The sequence below is a fragment of the Equus asinus genome, chromosome 26 (assembly GCF_041296235.1).
Source record: "Equus asinus isolate D_3611 breed Donkey chromosome 26, EquAss-T2T_v2, whole genome shotgun sequence".
Taxonomy (NCBI): domain Eukaryota; kingdom Metazoa; phylum Chordata; class Mammalia; order Perissodactyla; family Equidae; genus Equus; species Equus asinus.
Genome location: NC_091815.1, coordinates 35,969,990 through 35,991,649, shown reverse-complemented (window position 1 = coordinate 35,991,649; position 21,660 = coordinate 35,969,990). Strand labels below are relative to the sequence as shown.

At 48.4% G+C, this 21,660-nt stretch overlaps 1 protein-coding gene and 1 long non-coding RNA gene across 5 annotated transcripts; one reads left to right on the top strand and one right to left on the bottom strand.

Annotated features, from left to right (window-relative positions):
• Positions 1-207: 207 nt before the first annotated feature.
• On the bottom strand, positions 208-5,938 carry LOC106825269 (uncharacterized). 2 transcript variants are annotated; one of them, XM_044759775.2, is made up of 2 exons: positions 5,661-5,938; positions 208-2,677 (listed from the first exon to the last, which is right to left on the bottom strand). In XM_044759775.2, exons 1-2 carry the CDS (start codon positions 5,868-5,870, stop codon positions 2,240-2,242), a joined length of 648 nt encoding a protein of 215 aa, XP_044615710.1. In that variant the 5' UTR covers positions 5,871-5,938; the 3' UTR covers positions 208-2,239. The 2 variants fall into 2 exon arrangements, with proteins under 2 accessions (XP_044615710.1, XP_014687440.1); XM_014831954.3 differs by having other exon boundaries at positions 208-2,674; positions 5,661-5,910.
• Positions 5,939-7,699: 1,761 nt separating this feature from the next.
• LOC123281207 (uncharacterized) lies at positions 7,700-21,660 on the top strand. 3 transcript variants are annotated; one of them, XR_011498632.1, is made up of 5 exons: positions 7,700-8,508; positions 8,874-9,042; positions 14,945-15,092; positions 17,065-17,238; positions 17,439-21,660. It is a non-coding gene; the product is annotated as an uncharacterized lncRNA (long non-coding RNA). The 3 variants fall into 3 exon arrangements; XR_011498631.1 differs by having other exon boundaries at positions 15,961-17,238; XR_006520554.2 differs by having other exon boundaries at positions 14,945-17,238.

The window sequence follows — 21,660 nt, the reverse complement described above, 5'->3', positions numbered from 1 at the left end:
GAACATAAGTACGGCCATCTTGTAAGTGAACATAAGTGAGGCCATCTTGTTACACTGAATAACCCTTTCTTAGTTGAAATCATCTAGCATATGATCGTTGTAAATTGCTGCAGGCTATCATGATTTTCTGGCCCTGATCCTCTGCGCATACACTTGCTGAGGTAACCTAACAGTTTTGTTCTTAACAATTTTAATGAATTTTCCCAGAGAATAAGAAGGCCTCCAGGAAGAAAGACTACTTGTAGGATATTCATCATCGTTGACAGAAGAAAAGAACAAGAGATCCTGGAGTCCATCACGAACATTTCCAAACCCCCTCGTTACGGCCCCTTTTTCCTATATAACTGCCTCAAGATTCTGTAATCCTTGAAGATGGGTTTTTGAGACATTAGTCACCCATCTTCCAATTTGCTGGCTAATCTAACCTAATTAAACTTCCTTTCTCGCCTCTAACTCGTTGTGATTAATTGGCTCAGATTGTGGCAAGCAGAGCGAGCCCATTGCTTGGTATCAGTTATATTCTGTCAATGTGTGAATAACAGACATCAATGAAATGGAAATCATACATCTAGAGCAGGAGATCAAAAAGCTTATAAAATACTGAAGTAACTGACTAATTTCTGATGATTTGAAACAAAGAAATAAAGGGGAGAATTCACAAATAATCAGAAATGGAAAGGGGACATCCTTACAGACCTGTAGATGGTAAATTAATAATGAGAAGATATTATGAAATTGTTTTTTGCCAATACACTTGAAAGCTAATATGAAATAAATTCCTAGAAAAAGTAGAAAATCTGAATAGGCTATAACAAAATGTAATCAGAGGTGAAAAATCTGCCCTGAAGAAAAGTGGAAGCCCAGATGCTCTGTCAGGAACATTCTCCTACATATTCAAGTGTTGACACCAGTAATCAATCCACAGACAAGAAAGGTAAGGGGATATTTGTTGAGCCAGCTGAGGACCAGCCTGGAAGTACAATCTTCACCAGGGAAGAAAGCACTTTGGAGAAGTGTGATTTATAGCATAGTTACATACTGGTTCAGAACAAAGAACATACGTCAGGCACGACAGGAATATACTTTTTTTCTCAAAGCCACAAGGAGATGTTTTGCTGCAGTTTAGCACATACACGGCAGGTCAGCTTGACCTTGGTTTACTGGGAAGCAAAGCTTATCTTCAAAGAAGTACCGGCATTGGAGAAGGCAGACATTCATCGCTAGCTTTAAAGAGGGCATTCTTTGCTTTAGGAAAATGTTTGAAGCAAATGTACACTGCGTGTTTGGGGGGCCATAAGTCAGGCTGCTCTGGGAAAAACAAGTTTTAGGCAGAATCAGGTTTAAGCCAGGTTGGCTTCCCCATTGTGGACAGATTTTTCAGATCCCTCTCCTTGGTCTCACAGGAGAATCTAGCAAGCAAACTGCATAGGCTTTGAGTCAGGACAATAAAATCCACGCTGTGCTGTGAAGCAGCTGAGCCGGACATCTTCAGCCTGTGTCACAATGACCTTGCAACCCCACATCTCATGACGGAAGACGCCAGCTGGACAGGTCCACAACAGGAAAGATAAAGGAAACCTCGCTCTCACATTTCCCAGCTGCATGTCTTAGAGACTGAGGGATGAATTAATGACCCTGGTCCTTGCTCCCTCCACACATAGCTAACATCAGCCTCTGAACTTGTCTGATGTATAACCAAGAAATTCTTGCTTATATTACCGTCAATGTATAATCTAGAGAAAAACCAGGTGTACCCTATCCCTTTTTTTGACATATATGAAATCTAGTTTAGGGTTTTTTCCCCTTTCCTCTCCCCTAAAAGGACACTGTTTTGTAAAAGAGATGTAAGCTGCACTAAACTCATATACCTCGGAGCAGTTCCATCAGAGCGCTCTGTTAACTGTTTTCCTGGGGTTTGAACTCCTCATGCTGATTATTGAATGAACTCCTTCCCTAATATCACTCAATTTCAGTTGACACCATATACCTCCATATGTGAAAACATTATTTTCATCACGAGGAAGAAATACTTCCAGTCTTCTGCAGACATCCCACTCATTTTATGAAGCTGACATAACTTAGCTACCAAAACCTGATCAATACAGCATGCAGAGGAAAATTATGTCAACCGCTCTCATTCATATAGATACACGATTCCTAATAAAATATTAGCAAATCACAGCCAGCAGTATATAAAAAGTTTAATACATTGGTACAAAGGAAAAACTCTTCTTTCCCTTTACAAAACACACAATACTCTGAACACTTCTGTACTCTGGTTACCAAATGCCTGGGAGTTTTTCTCACTCCAAAGGCGGCGCCCAGCGCCTTGAAGGCGGCGTACACGACCTGGCGCTTGCAGCCCCAGCGCTGAGCCACACACGCACCTGCGCGGCCTCACCAGCGCCTCCACCACCAGCCGCCAGGGGTCCTCGGCGCCCGCGCCCCGCCGGTGCTGCAGGTACGCGAAGAGGCTCTGCGCCACCAGGTCCGCCGACAGGAAGGCCCCGGCGAGGCCCAAGGCCAGGAGGCCGTAGCGATCGGAGGCCAGCGGCACGCCCGCGGCGTAGGCCCAGGTCATGAGGCCCAGGATGAGCAGCGCGAAGGCGATGGTCAGCACCCGCCGGACCAGGCCAGAGCAGTGGCGCGCTGCAGGGCTGGGCTTGGAGACGTCCTGCTGGGAGCGCAGAGAGGGGAGAGCAAAGGAAAAGAGTGCTGAAATCGTCCTGGGGAAGGGAAGACCTCCTGGGTGTTTTTTCCCAAGGGGAGGGTAACATCCCCTTTTTGTAGAGAACATCGCTTAACTACTGCAAAGTCATTTTCATCAATGAAAAAAATTGTGGCAAACAGTTATTGAGGCATAATGCCTGATTATATTGATTCTAATAGACTTTTTTCACATTTTTAACAGCTCTTAAATCTATGAGGATTACCCTCAACGGAGTGTCACAGTTTAGCAGGGTCCCTCCCTTTCTTCGTGGCACATAAAATAATGATTCATCTCACAATCAATGGTTTCTTAGAGTCGAGACGATAACAGTAATAATCATATCCGTCTAAAAGAATAATGCAGTATGATATGTACCAGGCGCTGCTCTAAGCCTTTTAGGAACTAACAGTTTAGTCCTCACAACAGCCCTATGAGGTCGGTACTATTATCATCATCCCCGTTTTACGGATGAGGCAGCTGAGTCACACACAGGCACAGCGACCCGGCCAAGGTCACACCTGGAAAGTGGAGGGGCCGGGATTTGAACTGTCTCTCCTGTTACAGATGAGGAAACTGAGGCACAGGAAGTGTATTCCTTTGCTGGAGGTCACTTAGCCTGGCTCCATGGTCCTCCTCTGTGCTAAACGGCCTCCTAGGTCACCGGTTCCCACCTCGTGGGCTTGTTATGAGTCAAATGAGCCATTAAGCTAAAGATCCGTGTTGTGCGGTGCAGGAGTCACCGGCCACATGTGGCTATTGGGCACCTGAAATGCAGCCAGTGTGACTGAGGAGCTGACTTTTAAATTTTATTTAATTTAAACTGATTTAAATATATACACTGATACTCAGTTATTGGAAAGCTTTTAAGTATGTTTGGAACAAGTGGGATCTATGAAGTTTCTTTTCAACTATAAATTTTACAAGATCTAAATACAGATTAAGTAGCGCAGGCCGGGTGGCGCAGCGGTTAAGTTCGCACGTTCCGCTTCCCAGTGGCCCGGGGTTCGCAGGTTTGGATCCCGGGTGTGGACATGGCACCGCTTGGCACGCCATGCTGTGGTAGGCACCCCACGTATAAAGTAGAGGAAGATGGGCACGATGTTAGCTGAGGGCCAGGCTTCCTCAGCGAAAAAGAGGAGGACTGGCAGTAGTTAGCTCGGGGCTAATCTTCCTCAAAAAAACCCAAAACAAAAGAAAACAAAACTAAATAAATAAATACAGATTGAGTGTTTCCAAGGAAAATGCAGCATCTGCGTGAGATGTGCTTATACGTCTGGAATTTGAAGCCTGAGTACGAAAAAGAAGGTAAAATATCTCATTAATATTTCCGTATTGATTACAGATTGAAATGATAATATTTTTGATATAGAGCAGAGGTTGACACACTCTGGCCCCAAGGGCCAAATGCCTGCCACCTTTTCACCATGACCTGCAAGCTAAGAATGTTTTTTATTTATTTATTTATTTTTTTTGCTGAAGAAGATTCACCCTGAGCTACCATCTGCTGCCACTCGTTCCCTTTTTGTATGTGAGCCACTGCCAGAGCATGGCCACTGCCAGATGAGTGGTGTAGGATTCTGCCCAGGAAGCGAAGCCAAGCCACCACAGCAGAGCATGCTGAACTTAACCACTAGGCCACAGGGGCTGGCCCTTACATTTTTAAATGGTTGAAAAAAAGTCAAAAGAAGAAGAATATTTTGCAGCACATGAAAATTAATTATATAAAATTCAAATTTCAGTGTCCTTAAGTCAAACTTTTTTGGCACACAACCATGATCAGCTGTTCACATGTTGTCTGTGACTGATTTCACATTACACCAAAGCTCAGTGGTTGCAACAGAGACCGTATGACCTGCAAAACCTCAAATATTGACTATCTGGCCTGGTAAGAAAAAGTTTGCCAGTCCCTGTTACATGGGGTTAAATAAAACATATTAATAAAATTAATTTCACCTGTTTCTTTTTACTTTTTAAAATGTGGCTACTAAAGAATTTTAGATTATGGATGTGGCTCACGTTATGTTTCTCTAGGACGGAACTAAGGTAGAGCTTTTAGCCTGGTGACAGTAATCACTCAATATTAATAATTATTATTATTTCTTCTGGAATCTTCCTTCTCTGTCCCTTTGCCCCAAACCGGGCCCTGCCTGAGTTTCTGGGGGTGGCCCAGTTCATGCTGGGGAGAACGGAGATAGGTGGGCATCCAGAGGGTTCTAATCTCAGCAACACGCACAAACACACGTGTATCAGCCATGGACACAGCCCCCACCCAGGTATAGTCACACGTGATGAGGGACACACAGAATGTGCCCACATAGGACAACACCCACGTTCTAGAAGACGACCCTAGACACCTGCCCTCAAGTAGCACTTAGGGATCCTGAGACCCGCCCCTCTGACAGCCACACAGGTGAACTTGGGGACACATGCCTTTTGGCAGGAAGCAGCAACATCAGGAAAAGATGCCCACAAGGCAACAGACACACAGACACCCACCTGGGGGTCTGGAACAACGGGACAGAGTTTGAGAAGAAATAATAACAGTTGAGATTATTACAGATGAAATTGCCATTTTTACAGGTCAAAAGTGAGCAGATATCGGCGATTTCATTTGGTTCAGCCTAAGATTTGTTGAACACATAAAAGGAGAAATCCAGACCCACGTGTCAGGCAAGTCCTGCTCTCCCTCTGGCCCTCTCTCCCCATCCCTGGCACACACACACACACACACACACACGGATTTACAGCAAGATAAACATGGACATGTCACATCTCACATTCGTATAGGCGGGATGGCCATCCACACACAGCCTCACGTGGTCACTGTCCCACACAGATACTCGCTGTCACCCACATGAGCACACACGGGAAATCTCTCGCACACAGTCTCCCCAAACACGTTGTCACAGACGTGGGGCTCCCCCACAGGGCCGCAGTCACACGCACACACCTGTCTCACGGCTGCGGGTCCGCCGGCTCTCTCCCTCGGCTCCCGTCCCAGTCTCTCTGTGCCCTGTGCCCGGAGAGCTGGGGGATCCTTTGAAGACCAGCTCAGGCGGGGGCGGGAGCAGGGCCTGACGTCAGGGCTGAACTGGGCCAGGGGCTGTGAGGTCACGGCCGAGCCGGGCAGCTCCACCCGCTTCCCGCCATCAGCCCCCATCCCCCGCGCCCAGAGGGGCCTCCCTTCCCTCTCCTCCTAGGTCCCCCCATCGCTCCCCTCATCCCCGTCTCTCCCCGCCGTTTCTTCCTCTCTCTCTCTTGCTCTGTGCTTCTCTCCCATTTTTCTCATCTCTCTTATCCTGTGTCTGTATTTCTCTCCGTCACTTTCTTTCTTCCTCGTCTCTCCCCGCTTCTCGCCCACCCCAGTCGCCCCACATACGGCCTCTCCCGACAGCCGCTGGCAGACTGTCCCCCAGGGGCTTGTCTGGGCAAATGGCAGATGGAATAAGATGCACACACGTGCGTGTTTGTGGGTGTGACTGTGCTCTGGCTTGTGAGGCACGGCTGTCTGGAAGTGGAGCTGTGAGTGAATGTTCGGTGCCTAATTGGTGTGGGTCTGAGTGCGCATGCGTGCGCGTGTGCGTGTGCATGTGTGTGTGTGCCAGGGGCTGAGGAGGCGACTGGAGCATTGGGATCTGTCTCCCTGGGGCTGGGGGCTGAACTCAGGAGTTGGTGGTCAGCTGCCCCCAGGAGCCGCCATGGAAACTGAGTCAAAGGAAAGGTGGGAGTGGCCTCCCAGAGGCCAAACAGACCAGGTCTTGGGGCATCTGAGCCCCAAGCCCCTCAGGACCAGCAGACTCAGTGATAAACGTCATTGTTTCTATGCCCTTCTTTACAGGGTTTTTTTGAAAAAAATCTCTGCGCCTAATTCTTTCTCTCCACTCCTCTCACTGAACTGGTAATGTCTCTCTCTCCCTCCACAGCTGTCTCTCTCCATTTCTCCCTGTGTCTGTGACTCTGATCGTTTATCTCTAAGTCCTCATCTTCTTTCTCTGTCCTTTGTCATTTTGTCTCTGTCTCCCTGGCTCTGTTTTTCTGACCATCTATCTGTCTCTCTGGTTCTCTCCCAGCCTCCCTAGCTTTGTCATTTTTTTCTCTCTCTCTGTGTCCATTTCTGCCTGCTTCCCTCTGGGTTTGTGTCTGTCTGTCTCCGATTTTCTGACTCTCAGGCTCCCTGACTTTCTTATTCTGTCCCGCTTTCTTTCTCAGTGTCTCTCCCTGACTTTCTCATCCTTTCTCATGCTCTCTTTCTCTCTCCTGTGTTTCTCTGCCTCCCTCTCTCTTTGTATATGGCTGTCTCCTTCTCTCCGTTTCTCTCTGAATATCTGTATCCTTACCCTTTTTATTTCTGTCTCCCAGTTTTTGTTTCTCTGCTTCTCCTTTCTCTGTCTCTGTCTCTATCTCTCGGTCTCTATTCTCCCTCGGTCTCTCTGCATCTCTGTGTATCTCTGAGGCTCGATGTCTGTATATGTCTCTCTGTCTCTCTCTCTCATTCACGGTTTCACTCTGTTTTTCTGTCTCTAAGTCCTCCCTTTTCCCTGCGCTCCGTCTCGTCCAGCCTGTCCTAGAGCTTTCCCCTGCAAGATGCCAAGTCCTCACTCCCTGGGTTTCCCTGGGGAGTCAGGGTGTGAGGGTCTAGGGCCAGGTTGTACCTTTGCCTGAGCGTGCCTGTCAGGGAGAAGAAGGCCAGTTCAGGGCCCAAGTGAGGGGCACCCCACCCGTCCCAGCAGGGCAGGGCCAGCCGACAGCCTCTGACGCTGTGGCCAGGAGCCTGAGCCTCCGCCTGGTGTCTGAGTGTGTCAGGATGATGGGTCCTCCCCGTGGGAGCCAAGCCCAGAGCAGGAGGGGAGGGTGATTCCACTTCCCCGGGGTGGGGATGAGGGGCAGCCCAGGCTCCACTCAGAAGCCCAGCATTTGGCTGCCCAGCCCCCTCCCTGCCCTCCCTGGGTGGAGCAGCTGTATAAAACCAGATGTTTCTAAAACCAGAGTGTGGATGAAGAAAGAGGGACCAGGACTTTAAACCCCAATGGTTTCCTCCTGCAGGATCCAGGAGTCTAGGCCCCCAGGCCTTCCTCCCTCAGACCCAGGAGTCCAGGCCACCAGCCCCTCCTCCCTCAGACCCTGGAGTCCATCCCCCAGCCCCTCCTTCCTCAGACCCTGGAGTCCACCCACCAGCCCCTCCTCCCTCGGACTCTGATGTCCAGCCTCCAGAATTCCTTTCAGGGAGAGATGAGCAAGACTGGAAACAGCCAAGACAAGAGCTGAAGGACCATGAGAGATGAAACTGGGCCCGCCCACAAGAGGCAGGGACTGGTGGTGGCAGGACCCCTCCTGCTCCCCTCAGTAGCACCCTCTCTCCCAGAACCCTCCCCGCAGTGCAGGCTGATCTCAGGTCCCTGTCCTGGGCCCACAGTGGCCCTCCCACGATTTCAGTTATCCTCAGAAACCCTCGGGGTGTGGTTTACAGAACACCAGGACAGAAGGAGCAGAGAGTGGGGAGATAATAAGGCAGAAATGGAGAAGAAGCTGCGGAAGGAACATTTGTTCACCACAGGGACATCTCCTGTGCCCTTGGTGGCCCAGGCTCTCGGCTGGGTGATGCCAGGCACACAGAGATGACTCAGACCAGGATCCTGCCCTTGAGGAGATGCCAATCTGATGAAGGAGACAGCTGTGTAAACAGAAAACCACAGACCAATGTGAGGATGCACCAATCCAGCAGGGGAGTCAGGGAGGGCTTCCCAGAGGAGGGGACGTCCTGGAGGAGCTGGATCCTGACTGATGAGGATTTCGAAAGGGTAAGGGCTTGGGGGTGGGGCTGGGGGTTGGAAGGTGGACTGGGAAGTGCATCCGAGGCAAGAAATGCCCTGGCCAGTGAGGAAAGTACAGGCGGGTTGATGTTTTCAAGCATAAAGGCTGAAGCACAGGTGTGGGTGTGGGGTGCATAGCTGGCTCCTCCCAGTCAGGCTTCTGAATGTAGGACTGTCCTGGGGTGCTGGGGAGCCATGGGCAAGCTTGGAGCAGGGGAGAGGAGGGTCAACTCTGGGCACCTGTGAGGGACAAACTGGATGAGAGACTGGGGACTTTGAGCCACGATGTCTGGGCTGCTGGTCATATCAGGGTCTTCTCTGGACAAGAGAGCTGATTCTGAGCTTGGATGCAGGTGGAGGCTGTGGGACTGGAGGCGCAATGGGGACGTGCAGAGCGAAGTGGAGCAGAGGTCCCTGAGAAAACCCCGAGGGGCAAGGACACTGGACAGCAGACACGGCAGACGGGCACCCTGAGCCTTTCATCTGAGCTCCTTCTGACTACATTTCTCTCATTTGGGGCAGGTACCCTGCTTAAGGATCATTGGCCTCCTGGGGAACTAGGGAGGGTAGGGGCCCGGGAAGTAACTTGAGGAAGTCTGCGTTTTGCTAAATGCCCGAGTCCAGGTGAATGATTTCTGTGCATGGTGTCCTGGCTGGGAGGGAGGAGTTTGGGAGGATCTAGATGCTGAGAGACAGAGGAGACAGGAAGGGAGAGTGGAGGGGAGGAGAGGAAGGGAGGAGGGAGGAAGGGAGGGGAGAAAGGAGGGAGGGAAGATGGCAGGAAGGAGAGAAGGGAAGAGAGAAAGGAGGGAGGGAGGATGAGAGCGAGGAAGAGGAGAGGGAGGCAGGGGGAGGGAGGATGGGAGGGAGGAGGGAGGGAGGCTGGCTCACCCGACCACCCTGTTTAATGTGGAAACCTGCCGCACCCGGGGGTCCTGATCCCCTCGTACCCTCCTCTACCTTTTCTGTTTTCCAGAGTGTTTATCCCCCTCCCACATAAAGCACACCTTGTCCGTTTATTATCTTTTCTGCACGATGTGCGTCTCCCTTGTTAGAATGCAAGCTCTACACAGGCAACGGTCTTTGCCTGTTGTGTTCAGGACTCTGTTTCCTCAGGGGCTGGACAGGTGCCTGGTACAGAGCGGGTACTCAGTAAACATGAATGAATGAGTGAGGTTGGGATGGAGAGTGAGAGAAGTAGACAGAGACAGAGAGAAAGAAGAGGAGGAAAAGGAGGGAGGGGAACAGAGAGAGAGAGAGAGGGAAGAAGGCAGAGAAGTGCGAGGCAGCTGGGACCCCCACCCCTACCCAGCAGCTGGAGTTGACCACCTCTCAGAGGGATGGAAGGAGAGCTCCAGGGAGGCGGGGCTCTAGGCAAGGCTTCCCGGGACCAGCAAAGATCTGAATCTGGAAGCAGAGTACCTCGGACTTCCAGGAACACAGAGGGCTTGGTCCCAGTGCTCCCAGCGGAGCCTGGACCAGCTGGGGTTCCAGGGGGCCGTTCCTCCCACACACCCACATTCTGGAAAAGACCTAGGCCTCCAAGATTCTGCTGAAACCCTGGGAGGGAGGGAGGGATGACTGTACCTCCAGCTCTTCCTCTGAAGGGAAGCTGTGGGACCTCTGGAGAGGGGAGGGCCCCGTGTGCCCATAACCCTGTTCCTCCAGATGAAGATGCCTCCACTCCGGCTTCCACCATGGCTCCTAACTTTTTTCCTGGAGGGAAACAGAGACAGAAGGAGCCAGAGAGAGGGGGAGGGAGACTTCCTTTTGCAGCAGCTCTATCCTCGCAGCAAGAGAGACCGGCTCATTTCCAGAGAGGGGAACTGAGGCCTGGCCAGAGTGATGCTGCGAGGGGGTGGGAAAGTCAAGTAAGAAGGTCACTGTGGGAAGAGGGGCTGGGTGCCTGGACCCCTGGGTCTGAGGGAGGAGGGCTGGGGGCCTGGACTCCTGGATCTGAGGGAGGAGGGGCTGGGGCCTGGATCCCTGGGTCTGAGGGAGGAGGGACTCAGAACCTGGACTCCTGGGTCTGAGGGAGGAGGGGCTGGGGCTGGACTCCTGGGTCTGAGGGAGGAGGGGCTGGAGGCCTGGACTCCTGGCCTGATGGAGGAGGGTCTGGGACCTGGACTCCTGGGTCTGAGGGAGGAGGGGCTGGGGGCCTGGACTCCTGGGACCAGGAGGAGGAAGCATCTTGGATTTACACTCCTCTGTGCTGAAGTGGAGGTCTGGCCCCTGGACTCTCAGGTCCATCACCCTCTGAGCTCTGACATAAAAATTTGGGGACTTCAGGTTACTCTTGCACACACAGCTTCGGTCCTGTGCTCCCTCCCATCCCTTCCTGAAGTTCCCGGCATCCGCCTTGAGTCCCCGATTGGCCTCCACCACAGAGCAGGGCCTGAAGACCCTCCGTGGGAGGGAGACAACAGTCTGAGTCAGAAGACAGATGTGAGGATGGGGAGCCAAGCTGGGGTCCCCAGGGCAGAGCCAGTTACTCGCCTGTTCTTGACAAGAAGCCGTCTCATTCCCCTGAGCCTCTCTTTCTTCATCTGTAAAATGGGGATATTTCAAGTTTTCCCTCAGAGGCAGCCCTTCAGGTTAAGAGAGAGCTTCTGCCTGGCACACTGGCACTTGAGGTTTGGCTTTTCCTGAACCAGCAGTAGCTGAGGGTCTCCATGACTGACTCAGATGGCAGCAGGGGACCCTTCACTCTCCCAGCTGCCTCAGCTGTTGTCTGGGGAGGAGGCTGGGAGGAGTCCATGGTCTGCTGTCTGACACTCTTGAGTTCCAAGGCTGGTGGCCTCTGGCAAGCCACCTCCCTGCCCTGCTGGAGCTTCCCCCTCCACCGGCAGACAAGGAGGGCCCATGATCACGTTGATGGGAGTGGACAGAACTATGCTGGGCAGTGACTGAACCCTTGGGCTTCCTCGTCTCTCGATGGTGGGTGAGAGAAGCATCCTACCACGGGCTACTGCAAGGAGCTCAGCATAGCAGGAAGCTCAGGAAAGTGTGGGGAGCAGATAGACCATGTTCAGCATAGATCGTGTGCCATCGAGGGGTCACCCCTGCAGGCTCGAGATAGAGGAAGTCAGAGGAGCAGAAGCCTGGAGTCCCCTTCTGTGGTCGGTGCTGCAGGCATCTGACATCCAGGGGCTTCAACCACATCATCTTTCTCAATGAAACCTACCAGATGAGAAGAGGAAATAACGTTGCCGTGATGTTCTGTCCATCGATTGCCAGTACCTGGGCTGTGGGTTTTCAACCCAGACCTCACCCTGGCCAACACTGCTCTGATCCCTGTGATGAGTTCCAAATGCCGAAATTGGGGCTCAGAGAGAAGCAGAAATGCGCCACAGTGGACACAACCGAAAACAGGCTCCACTGTCTGCTCTCGTCATCACAGATCCAGACGTTCTGCAAACTGGTCTGTGGGCACCAGGGCATCTGAATCATCTGTGTGTGTTTGTTAAAAGTACAGATTACTGGGCCCCACCTGCAGTGAGTGAGCTCAGGGCCCCTCAAATGACTTGAACACATGTCCCAGATGATTCTCATGCACTGGAACGTTTGAGAACCATCTGACTAGGAAAAAAAGCCTCCCAAAGTGAAATTGCATTTTCCAGGCTCCTACTTTGTGCCTGGCATTGATCTGTGTGCTTTCTCTCACTCAACACCTTGAAAGGCATTAAGGAAAGTACTATAATCCCCATTTTACAGATAAGGAAACTAAGATCTTGACATATTTAATGTCACACAGACAGCTGGAGGTACCAGGAATGGAACCCTGGTTTAAGTGAGCTCCCAAACTCATTCATTGATAATTTGTTATTTCTAGGAAATACTCATGCAAGATAGCTTTCTATGCCTGTTGCTGAGTTCCTTCATTCACTTGCTCACTTATCCATTCATCAATCGTTGTTACTAGGCCTCTGTGACAGAGAATGGCACGGCAGCAAGTTGAAGGACCAGTATTCTAATCCCATCTCTGACATCTGGCACCATGAGTTTGGGAAAAGTGACTTGACCTCTTGTAGCCTCAGTTTCCCTCTTCTCACACTGTTTTGGAGTGACAATTCCACGAGAGGATGTATATGTGCCACCAGATATAGTGGGTTGACTGGTGGACCCCCAAAAGATATGTTCAAATCCTAACTTCTGGTACCTGTGGATGTGACCTTCTTGGAACAGGGCCTTTGCAGAGGTGATGAAGGTAAAGATTTCAAGATATGATCACATTTGTCGCAGTTTACAAATAGTGATACATTACATGATACTCTGTCTTGTAAATTTCATGCAAGTATAATTTCTGGATGACCTGCCATTTCTTGCAAAACCCAGTATCAGTTTTTACAATTCTACCACCAACAGTAATGGCACAATATCAGGCTTTCTGATATTTTTGTTTACATTAATGAGAGAGACAAAAGGGAAATGAAGAAGGTGTGTCTTGGACCCCGTTCATCAAAATGAAGCAAAGTAATTAGGAATTGATGAATTTTGAGAATTCATTACCTCTTTTTGAATATCACTTAATTGTAATTTTATATGATTGATTTTCAATAATGGCTCATAATAGTACTGATATTTTAACAATTGTCCCTTGGGGAGCTCATACGAGGCATCTCAACACATCGCTGGTGGTATTTCCACTGATATGTGTGTGGGACAGACATGGGGCCTCCACCATGTCAGACTCCCAGAAATCATGGTCCCTGGCTACTCTGAGGCATGGGAGACTGAGGCCACATCCAGCCTATGGAAATATTATTGACAACAGAGGGAATTTGTCAGGCGGCCTCTCTGCCTCCAGCACTGTCAGATGCTTCAGGTCACTGAGGATTGTGCTTGGAATACAGCTACTTCTGTCTGCACTGAGAGTGTTTCTCCCAGCCTCCCCTCCATGTCTCCACATGGGTGGATGGAGGCTGGGGTGGGGAAAGATAAGAAGTGATTTTCACTGTCTCTACTGAGCCCTATGTTGACTTACCCCACCTCGTCTTGTTCAGCTGCAGAAAATTCTGAAACTCACCCTTTTCCTTTCTGTGCCAGGAAATTGCTCTCTCCCCCTCTTCCTCACCACTCTATCCCTCTGTCCCTCCCTCCCTCCCTCCTTTCTCTCTTCCTTTCTCCTTCCCTCCATCCTTTCTTTCTCCTTCCTGCACTACCCTCTCCACCTCTCACCTCTCTGTATCTCTTTCTCTCCCCGTCCTTCCATTTTCTCTCCCTCTCTTCCTTCCTGCCTTTTCTCTCTCAGTAAAATTTTTACTGAAGTATAATATACATACAGAACATTGCACATATCATAAATGTACCATCAGTAAGTGTTCACAATGTAACCGACACCCAGATCAGGGAGCAGAACATCCCCACTAGCCGCATCCCAGTCACCCTACACACTCAAGTATACACGCTTTCCTCACTCTAATCAGTATCCTTTAGTTCCTTGGTTTTAAAACCTCATGTGAATGGAATCGTACAGTGTGTCCTCCTTTATGCCTGGCTTCTTTCACTAAACAATATGTCTGTGAGATGCATCCAGAGTTGTGCATGTGGTTATGATTTGCTCATTCTCATTCCTATAGGGTTAGCATCTCCCTGTGTGAATACACTCTATCTCTTTTCATTGTGCAGACAAGCCTCTTCAGGAGGGATTGTTAATAGATCCATTTTACAAATGAGAAGACAGAGGCTCAAAGATCCAGGAGTCTGGGCCCCCGGAACTCCCTCTTAGTCACCCAAGAACTGCGGTTCTCAGTTCTCTACCTTTCAGATCTGTTTCTGATGGGCCCAAAGCTTTTTAAGCTTTGGTGATTTCCGAAGGAACAGGGCTGAGGGACAAGAAGGGGAAGTAGACCTGGGGCAGCTTGAGTAACAGGAACTTGGCCCCCTTCTGATTTCCAAACAGCCAAGGTGTGAGGCCACAGTGCCTGTGTTAGCACCATTACGGGGGAGCCTGGGCCCCCTGGGAACCTAAATATCCAACCCCCTGACCTCCTTCCATTGCATCACCTCCGTGCTCCTACCATCCTGCAGCCCTCTGCACGTTGGGGGATGATTTATTACCTTCTTGCTGAGGCCATACAGATCTCTTGGAGGTTTTAAAGGTTAGCAGCAAACGCCAACGGCTGTCTCCCAAACACATTTGTCAAAAGTAGAAAGAAATCTGGAAAATGGGAGAGTGTGTGGATGCTCATTCCTTTGTGTTTAGTGTGGCCTGTGTGCCAGGCTCTATGGGCAGAACAAAGAGGCAAATTGGACCCAGAACAGCCTTAACAAGCTGAAAGTGTGGTGGAAGAGGAGGAAGGGAGGCCCTCAGTCATACTAGAGCCACACAGGTCAAGACGTTGGCCACTAGCCACATGCAGCTATTTCAATTTAAATGAATTAAAATTGAATTTATAATCTATCTCCTCCACTGGTTATTTAGACTCTGAGCTGGATACACTGCTGCCATGAAAAGAGTGCAGTCCATGAGGAAGAAAGTGAGGCATGACTGTTGACGGGTGCAATGGTCGGATTCCACCACCAATTCTGATGTCTGGGTCTCCACCACACCATGCAGGCTCTGACACCAGGTGGGTGTTCTGCAATTCAACCCAATTCTGACACTGTCTACCTGGAGATAGCATCAGTCACCACAGGTTAAGGGCTCAGTCCTACAAGACTGCCCCTCAGTTCAGATGCCAATCACAAGTCCAGGCTGTTACCTGTGCTTCTGGCAGACTGGCTATAAATCAGAGGTTACCATGACCTCCTCTTGAGTTCAATTAATTTGCTAGAGTGGTACAGAGAATTCGGGAAAACAGTTTACTCACTAGATTACCAGTTTATTATTAAGGATATTAAAGGATATGAATCAACAGCCAGATGAAGAGATGCATAGGATGAGGTCCTGAACAAAGGAGTTTTTATCCTCGTGGAATTTGGGGTCCAGCATGGTGGCACGTGGAAGCGTTCTGGTTCACCAACCTGTAAGCTCTCCAAACCCTGTCCTGGGTTTTTATGAAAGCTTCATTACATTGATGGGATTGATTAGATCATTAATCATTGGTGATGGAACTCAATCTCCATCCCCTCCCCTCTTCACGGAGGTTCCACCCCTTAACCACATGGTTGGTTCCTCTGGTGACTAGCCCCCCATTCTTAGGTGCCTTCCAAAGGTCACTTCATTAACACAACAAAAGTCACCTTTATGCTCTCACCCTAGGAAATTTGAAGGGTCTTAGGAGCTCCCTGCCAGGAACAGGGATGACGATCAAATATATATTCCTTATAATAAATCACAGTATCACAGATGCTCCTTTAGCTAAGGCAGATTACTTAGCCAAGGAAGACAAGGTCCTTACCCTCCAAGAGAAAATACTGGGCAAAAGGTGTAGAGAGAGCACAGGCAGTCCCACAGAAACCTGCACAAACCTGTTCACAGCAGCACTCTCCACACAGCCTGAAGGTGGAAACGACCAAAACGTCCACCAACAGATGAACAGAGAAACAAAATGTGTTCCATCCATACCATGGAATATTATTCAGCCATAAAAAAGAATGAAGTTCTGCCACCTGCTACAACATGGATGAAGCTTGAAAAGTGAAAGAAGCCAGACACAAAAGATCATGTATTGTATGATTCCATTTAGATGAAATATCCAGAATAGGGAGATTCACAGAGACAGAAAGCAAGTTAGTGGTTGCCAGAGACTGGGAAATGCGGTGTTACTGCTTGATGGGTACAGAGTTTCTGTTTAGGGGGATGAAAATGTTCTGGAACTAGACGGTGGTGATGGTTGCTCAGCAATGTGAATGTACTTAACACCAATGGATTATATATTAAAATGGTTAAAATGGGAAATTTTATGTGTATTTCATCACAATTTCTATAAAGGAAAAAAAAAGAAGGTGTATGGACATCAGAAAATCCACGGTAGACAGCTTCTGTGACTCATTGTCAGGCAGTCGGGAGCTAAGGCTGGTCTTCCTCCTATGACTTTCTTCCTGAGGGCTATAAGGTAGGCAACTTCTCCATCCCAGAGTCTGCCCCTCTCTCCTAGGGGGCATGAAAGCCTCTTTTCTTCTGCCGTTGTGAGAAGTCAGGTGCAATATCTGGTTAGCTTTCAAAGTGAGGCAAAATGGATCAGTGGGTGATACCAGACAATGTGGAATCAAGTAGTTACACCTTGTGGATTCTGTTTGAGGAAGTCAGAGCAGGAGACCCCATTTCCATTCTTGTCTCTGTGGTTATCTCTGCCTAATGGATGGGATGTGCTTTTCCATCCACTGGGTGGGCTCAGTACTCTTGGGGACGAAAAAGCGCATGACAGTATTCTATCCAAATACCTGCTGGGTGTGAGACTTAATTAGATTCGGTATGCAGACCACAAGCCAGGCTCTTGCAAACAGCTTTTCTTCTCTTCTAACCCTTGCAGCATCCTTCTCAATGGTTGTCGTGAGGAGGAAGTTGGTGAATACCAGAAAGCATGGGCCAGTGAGTGACACACAATACGTACGCAGGAATGTTAGCTTATTGTTATTATTATTATACCCATTTTATAGATGAAGAAAGTGAGACTTAGAGCATTTAATTGCTTAAAGTCACCCAGAAGCTCAGGCTGTCAGATTCCAGCAAAGGCCTCTTTCTGCCCCTGCCCTGCCATCCTGCCTCTGCGGCTGAGCTGTCTAACCCAGCAGCCACTCACCATGTCAGGCCCTGGGGAACGTGAAATACAGGTAGGACTATTTGGGAGGGGACGTAAGAGGAAAATATGGATTAGATTTCAAAAACTTAGGTTGAAAAACCTAATGTGACATATCTCATTTATAATTTTTATATTGACTACATGTTCAAATGATAATAATTTGACCATAGAAGGTTAAGTAAAATATTTTATAAAGATGAACCTCGCTTGTTTCTTCTTACTTTTTCACAGTGCCTGTCGGACAATTTGAAGGTCCATGCGTGGTTCACATTTCTCCAGAACTTCGATGCTCTACAGTCTCAGAAACAACCTGGAGGGGTTTTCCCACCCCACCCACCATCCGACCACAGAGACACCCTGAGAGCTCTCTGTCCTCAAGATTCTCTAAGGCAACCATTTGAAAAAACTGATGCAATGAATCAGGAAGAGTCTGTAATGAGAGGAGGGGACACACCAGAGAGGAAAAGCTGTGCAATTGTGACTCCACCAAGGTTTGAGGGTGGGGGAGAAAACCTGTGATCTGCAACCTGTGACCTACGTGGCAGTCACTGTACCGCATTCTTACCTTCTTGCCTCTGATCTCAACAAGCTCCGGATTGGCTAAGCACCGTCATCACCTTTTGATAGAAGAAACTTGGGCTTTGAGAGTGTAGGTGACTGGCCTAATGTCTAAGCTTGCAATTCTTGAGGGAGCAGAGCTGAGCCCTGCTGATGGGTCCCAAGGAACATCCAGGACCAGTCTCTTCATGTGGAGGCACACCACTGCTCTGGAAATCTACGCTTCCCTGTTACATTCATCTTCCCATGATCCTAATAATTACTTTTCTCCTTCTGATTTCTCCTCGAAGCTTAGAACCTCCTCTCCCATTCCCACTCAGCTGATGCCCTTGCTTCCTACTGCACCAAATCCACCCTCCTGTCTGCTCCTGCTCCACCGCCCTCTGCCTTTGCCTCTCCAACCAGAGAACAAGCAGCTCTGCCCAAGACTTGTCCCCTGTCGTCCTCTGAATCCTGGCCCCCTCACTTTCTCAAGAACTTCCCTCCTTCACTGATCCCTTCTCGCTCCTGCAGCATCAATATTTTCCCTCCACTCCATCACTCCCAGTAGCAGCCCAATATGGTCTAGAACTTCTTCTTTTTCTTTTTAAATTTATCCTTCAAGTCCACATCCTTCTTTAGTTCCAACCAAATCCTTGGTTCTCTGTCACAGCACCACCTCCTGACAGAGTTGGGTATGTTTGCTGTGCTCATTTCTTCACCTTACGTTTCTCTACAACTCACTCCAAAGAGTCTTTTGTCCCCACCATGCTATGGAGCATACCCTTCTCTAGCTCCCCAGCCCCCAGGGATGCATTTATCACCTGGACTTTCCACAGACTGTGGGCTTGCTCAGGACGGTTCCAAGTCCTGGTCTTCTGAGGAGAGTGACTCTGGACTAATGGTCTTAGCAGAAGGTACCCCAAAGGGATGGGAAAGGGATAAATGAGCTGAAACCAATTGAGGAACAGGAAACCAGGCCTCTTGTGCTTCTCAGTGGCCCCAAGAATACACTCATATGGCACTTGTTTTAACAGCATTTGGGGAGTAGACTGGGCCCTTTTAGAAACTCAAGTGTGTATGGATTGTTTTCCTCAACCTCCATCCTCTGTGGGATGCCAAAGTTCAACTCCCTCAACATCAGGGGTCTAGGAATCTGAGTAGCTCTTCAACAGCTTCACCTGGATCTCTTGCAACATTCTCCACCCTAAGACCTCTTCCAATGGATTTCTCCAATCGGGAACATTCTCAAATTCATCCCTTTGCTGGATTCTAGGACAGTTTTGTTCCCTGAAGCACACACATAACAATTCCCTTTCCTGCTTAAATGGCTTTGCATGTTCTGAAGAAGAAATTCCAAGTCCTTCTTGTAGCATTCAAGACCCTCTAAGAGATGGCCCCTGCCGCCCTCTACAGCCTCCTTGCTTGTTGCTCTCTGTCCCACCATCTGTCCCCCAATAACCAAACGAAACCTACTTCTTGGCCTCTTTCCTGTGTGTCTTCACTCCCCTTTGCCTGGAATGCAATTTTCTTTCTCCTCTTTACCTTAGGCTCTAGGTTCAGCCTAGATGTTACCTCTTTCAGGAAGTAACACTAGACCCTGTCATTCTCAGTTAGCTGTTCCTTTTGGGGAATCCCATAATAACCCCGGCAGCATACTGTCACTACATATACCCCCACTCCACCTCTCTAAGCACTGCACTCTCATCTCTCCCTCCAGTTGGCCAGCTTCTCCAGGGCAGAACCCATGACTGATTAACCTCTATGGCCTAGGAGCCAGCAAGGGAGCACCTCTTTGGAGGCTATACCTATATAATACCTATCAGCCTTTTCCCTCGATAAGTGAAGTCCATTATATGCAGGTGCAATGTACCTTCATCTTAAGCCAATCGTGGCAACTTCATTAATTTTTTTTCCCCGAGGATTGCTCTAGAGACGGGTATGTCACTCAGTTCTGCCAATGAAAGGTAAGACAAGGTCCCGTAGAGACTCTAGAAAAAGTTTCCTTCTCTTATAAAATGAGAGAGGCATGTGAATGAAGTCAATTTTTCTGCTCATCGTCCTCCTTCTGGCTTGGGAGGTTATGTGGATATAATGTCTGGAACAATGGCAGTCACCTTATTGTCATGTTCAAGAAGTCCTTGGGAGAAACCAATAAAATGGTGGCATGGAAGGATTAAATCAAGCTCAATTCTTGTTCAGATTCAGAACTAACTTTCTTCCAAATTTTTTAAAGCAATGAATTTCTTCATGGTTTAAGCAATTCATGGGTTTGCTATAACTTATGCCTGAAAATATCCTGTTGGTGCAGTGATTTGGGGAAAACAAAGGGAACAGTTGTCTTTATCTCTTTCTCTTGGACATTTGTTTTCTGGCTCTCCCCTTTTCTTCATGGTTATATCCACTGGGTTTGAGAACAACTCTGAAGAACATTCTGATGGCACTTACAACCTTAGAAAGGGCCCATCTCCTCAGATCAGTGGCCCACAAATTATCTCCTTCAGGAGCAGAAGGTTAGGGGATTAATCTTGGTGATGATGTTGGGTTAAGAGTGCTCTCTCACATATCTGCTGGACCTCTCTTTGTGTTCCTGGTTATTGTCTTTTTTAGCACCCCCCATACCTTGCCCTATGCATTTCTTCCATTTGGCTGTTCTTGACTTGTATCTTTTATATAATACAGTGGTAAACATAAGTAAATAGCCTTCCTGAGTTCTGTGAGTCATTCTAGCAAATTATTGAACCTGAGGAGGGGTCATGGCTATCCCTGATTTATAGCTGATCAGGCAGAGGTATAGATGTCCACCGGAGACTTGCAAGTGGCATCTGCAGTGGGGGTAGTCTTGTGGGATGAGCCCTTTAACTTGTGGGATCCGATACTAGCTCCAGATAGATATTGTCAGAATTGAATCGAATTGTAGGACACCCAGGTGGGGTTCACAAGAAATTGGAGCATTGATGGTGTAGAAAAAAAATCACAATTTGGTATCAGAGTGTCATGTGAGTAGAGAAAAAGTTTTTGTTTAACCATCATCTCTGCGTTTTATTACCTGCCCTTAATTCTTCTCACCTCAGTAATTGTTTCTTTCATTTTCCTGAATCTCTGAAGGAGAAAAGCCATGGACTCCCAGATTCCTTAACCCTTGATATTCAGAGGATTGAAATCCTATCTCCTCAGAAGGTTGGAGGTGAGGGAAGCGTTCATATATTAAGTTTCTAAGGAGAGTTATGCTGTCAACACCTCCAGGGTGCTTTTTTGGAAATTGCAAGGTGTTCTGAGTTTCTGCCACCTGATTGGTTGCAGCTCCATTGTCCCTCCCCCTTGTCTTTCAATAAAGCATTTGCAGAAGCCCTTCCACCTACATTGCTCAGCAAGAAGCCAGGAACCAGCCACCGGAAAAGGATCTCGGCTGGTGGTAAGGTGGGGGCCTGACAATTTAAAAATTATCGTTTCAACATCTCCTATGTGGCTGATGCCTCCTAAACTCTAGAGCTGGGCTACCCAATATAATATGCACTTGCCGAATATGGTCATTGACCTGAGATGTGCTGTAAGTGTAAAATGCAGCTACTATCTTCAAAGACTTAGCATGAAAAAAGAATGTAAAATATCTCATTGGTAATTCTTATATTGGTTACATGTTCAAATAATACTCTTCTTGATATGTTAGGTTAAATAAAGTGTGCTATTAAAATTCATTAAGTTATTAAAAATAATTGCTTTCACTTTGTAAAGGAATTGTAAGTCACATGTGTGTAACTCATATGTGTGGCTTGCTTTTGGTGGCTCACATTTATGTGTTGGACAGCATTACTCTAGAGATGTAGTGTTGAAAGAACTTGGTCATCTTGTGGAGCTTATATCCTGATGTGGAGGGTATTTATAATAGAAAATAAATGAATGGATAAACCAACAA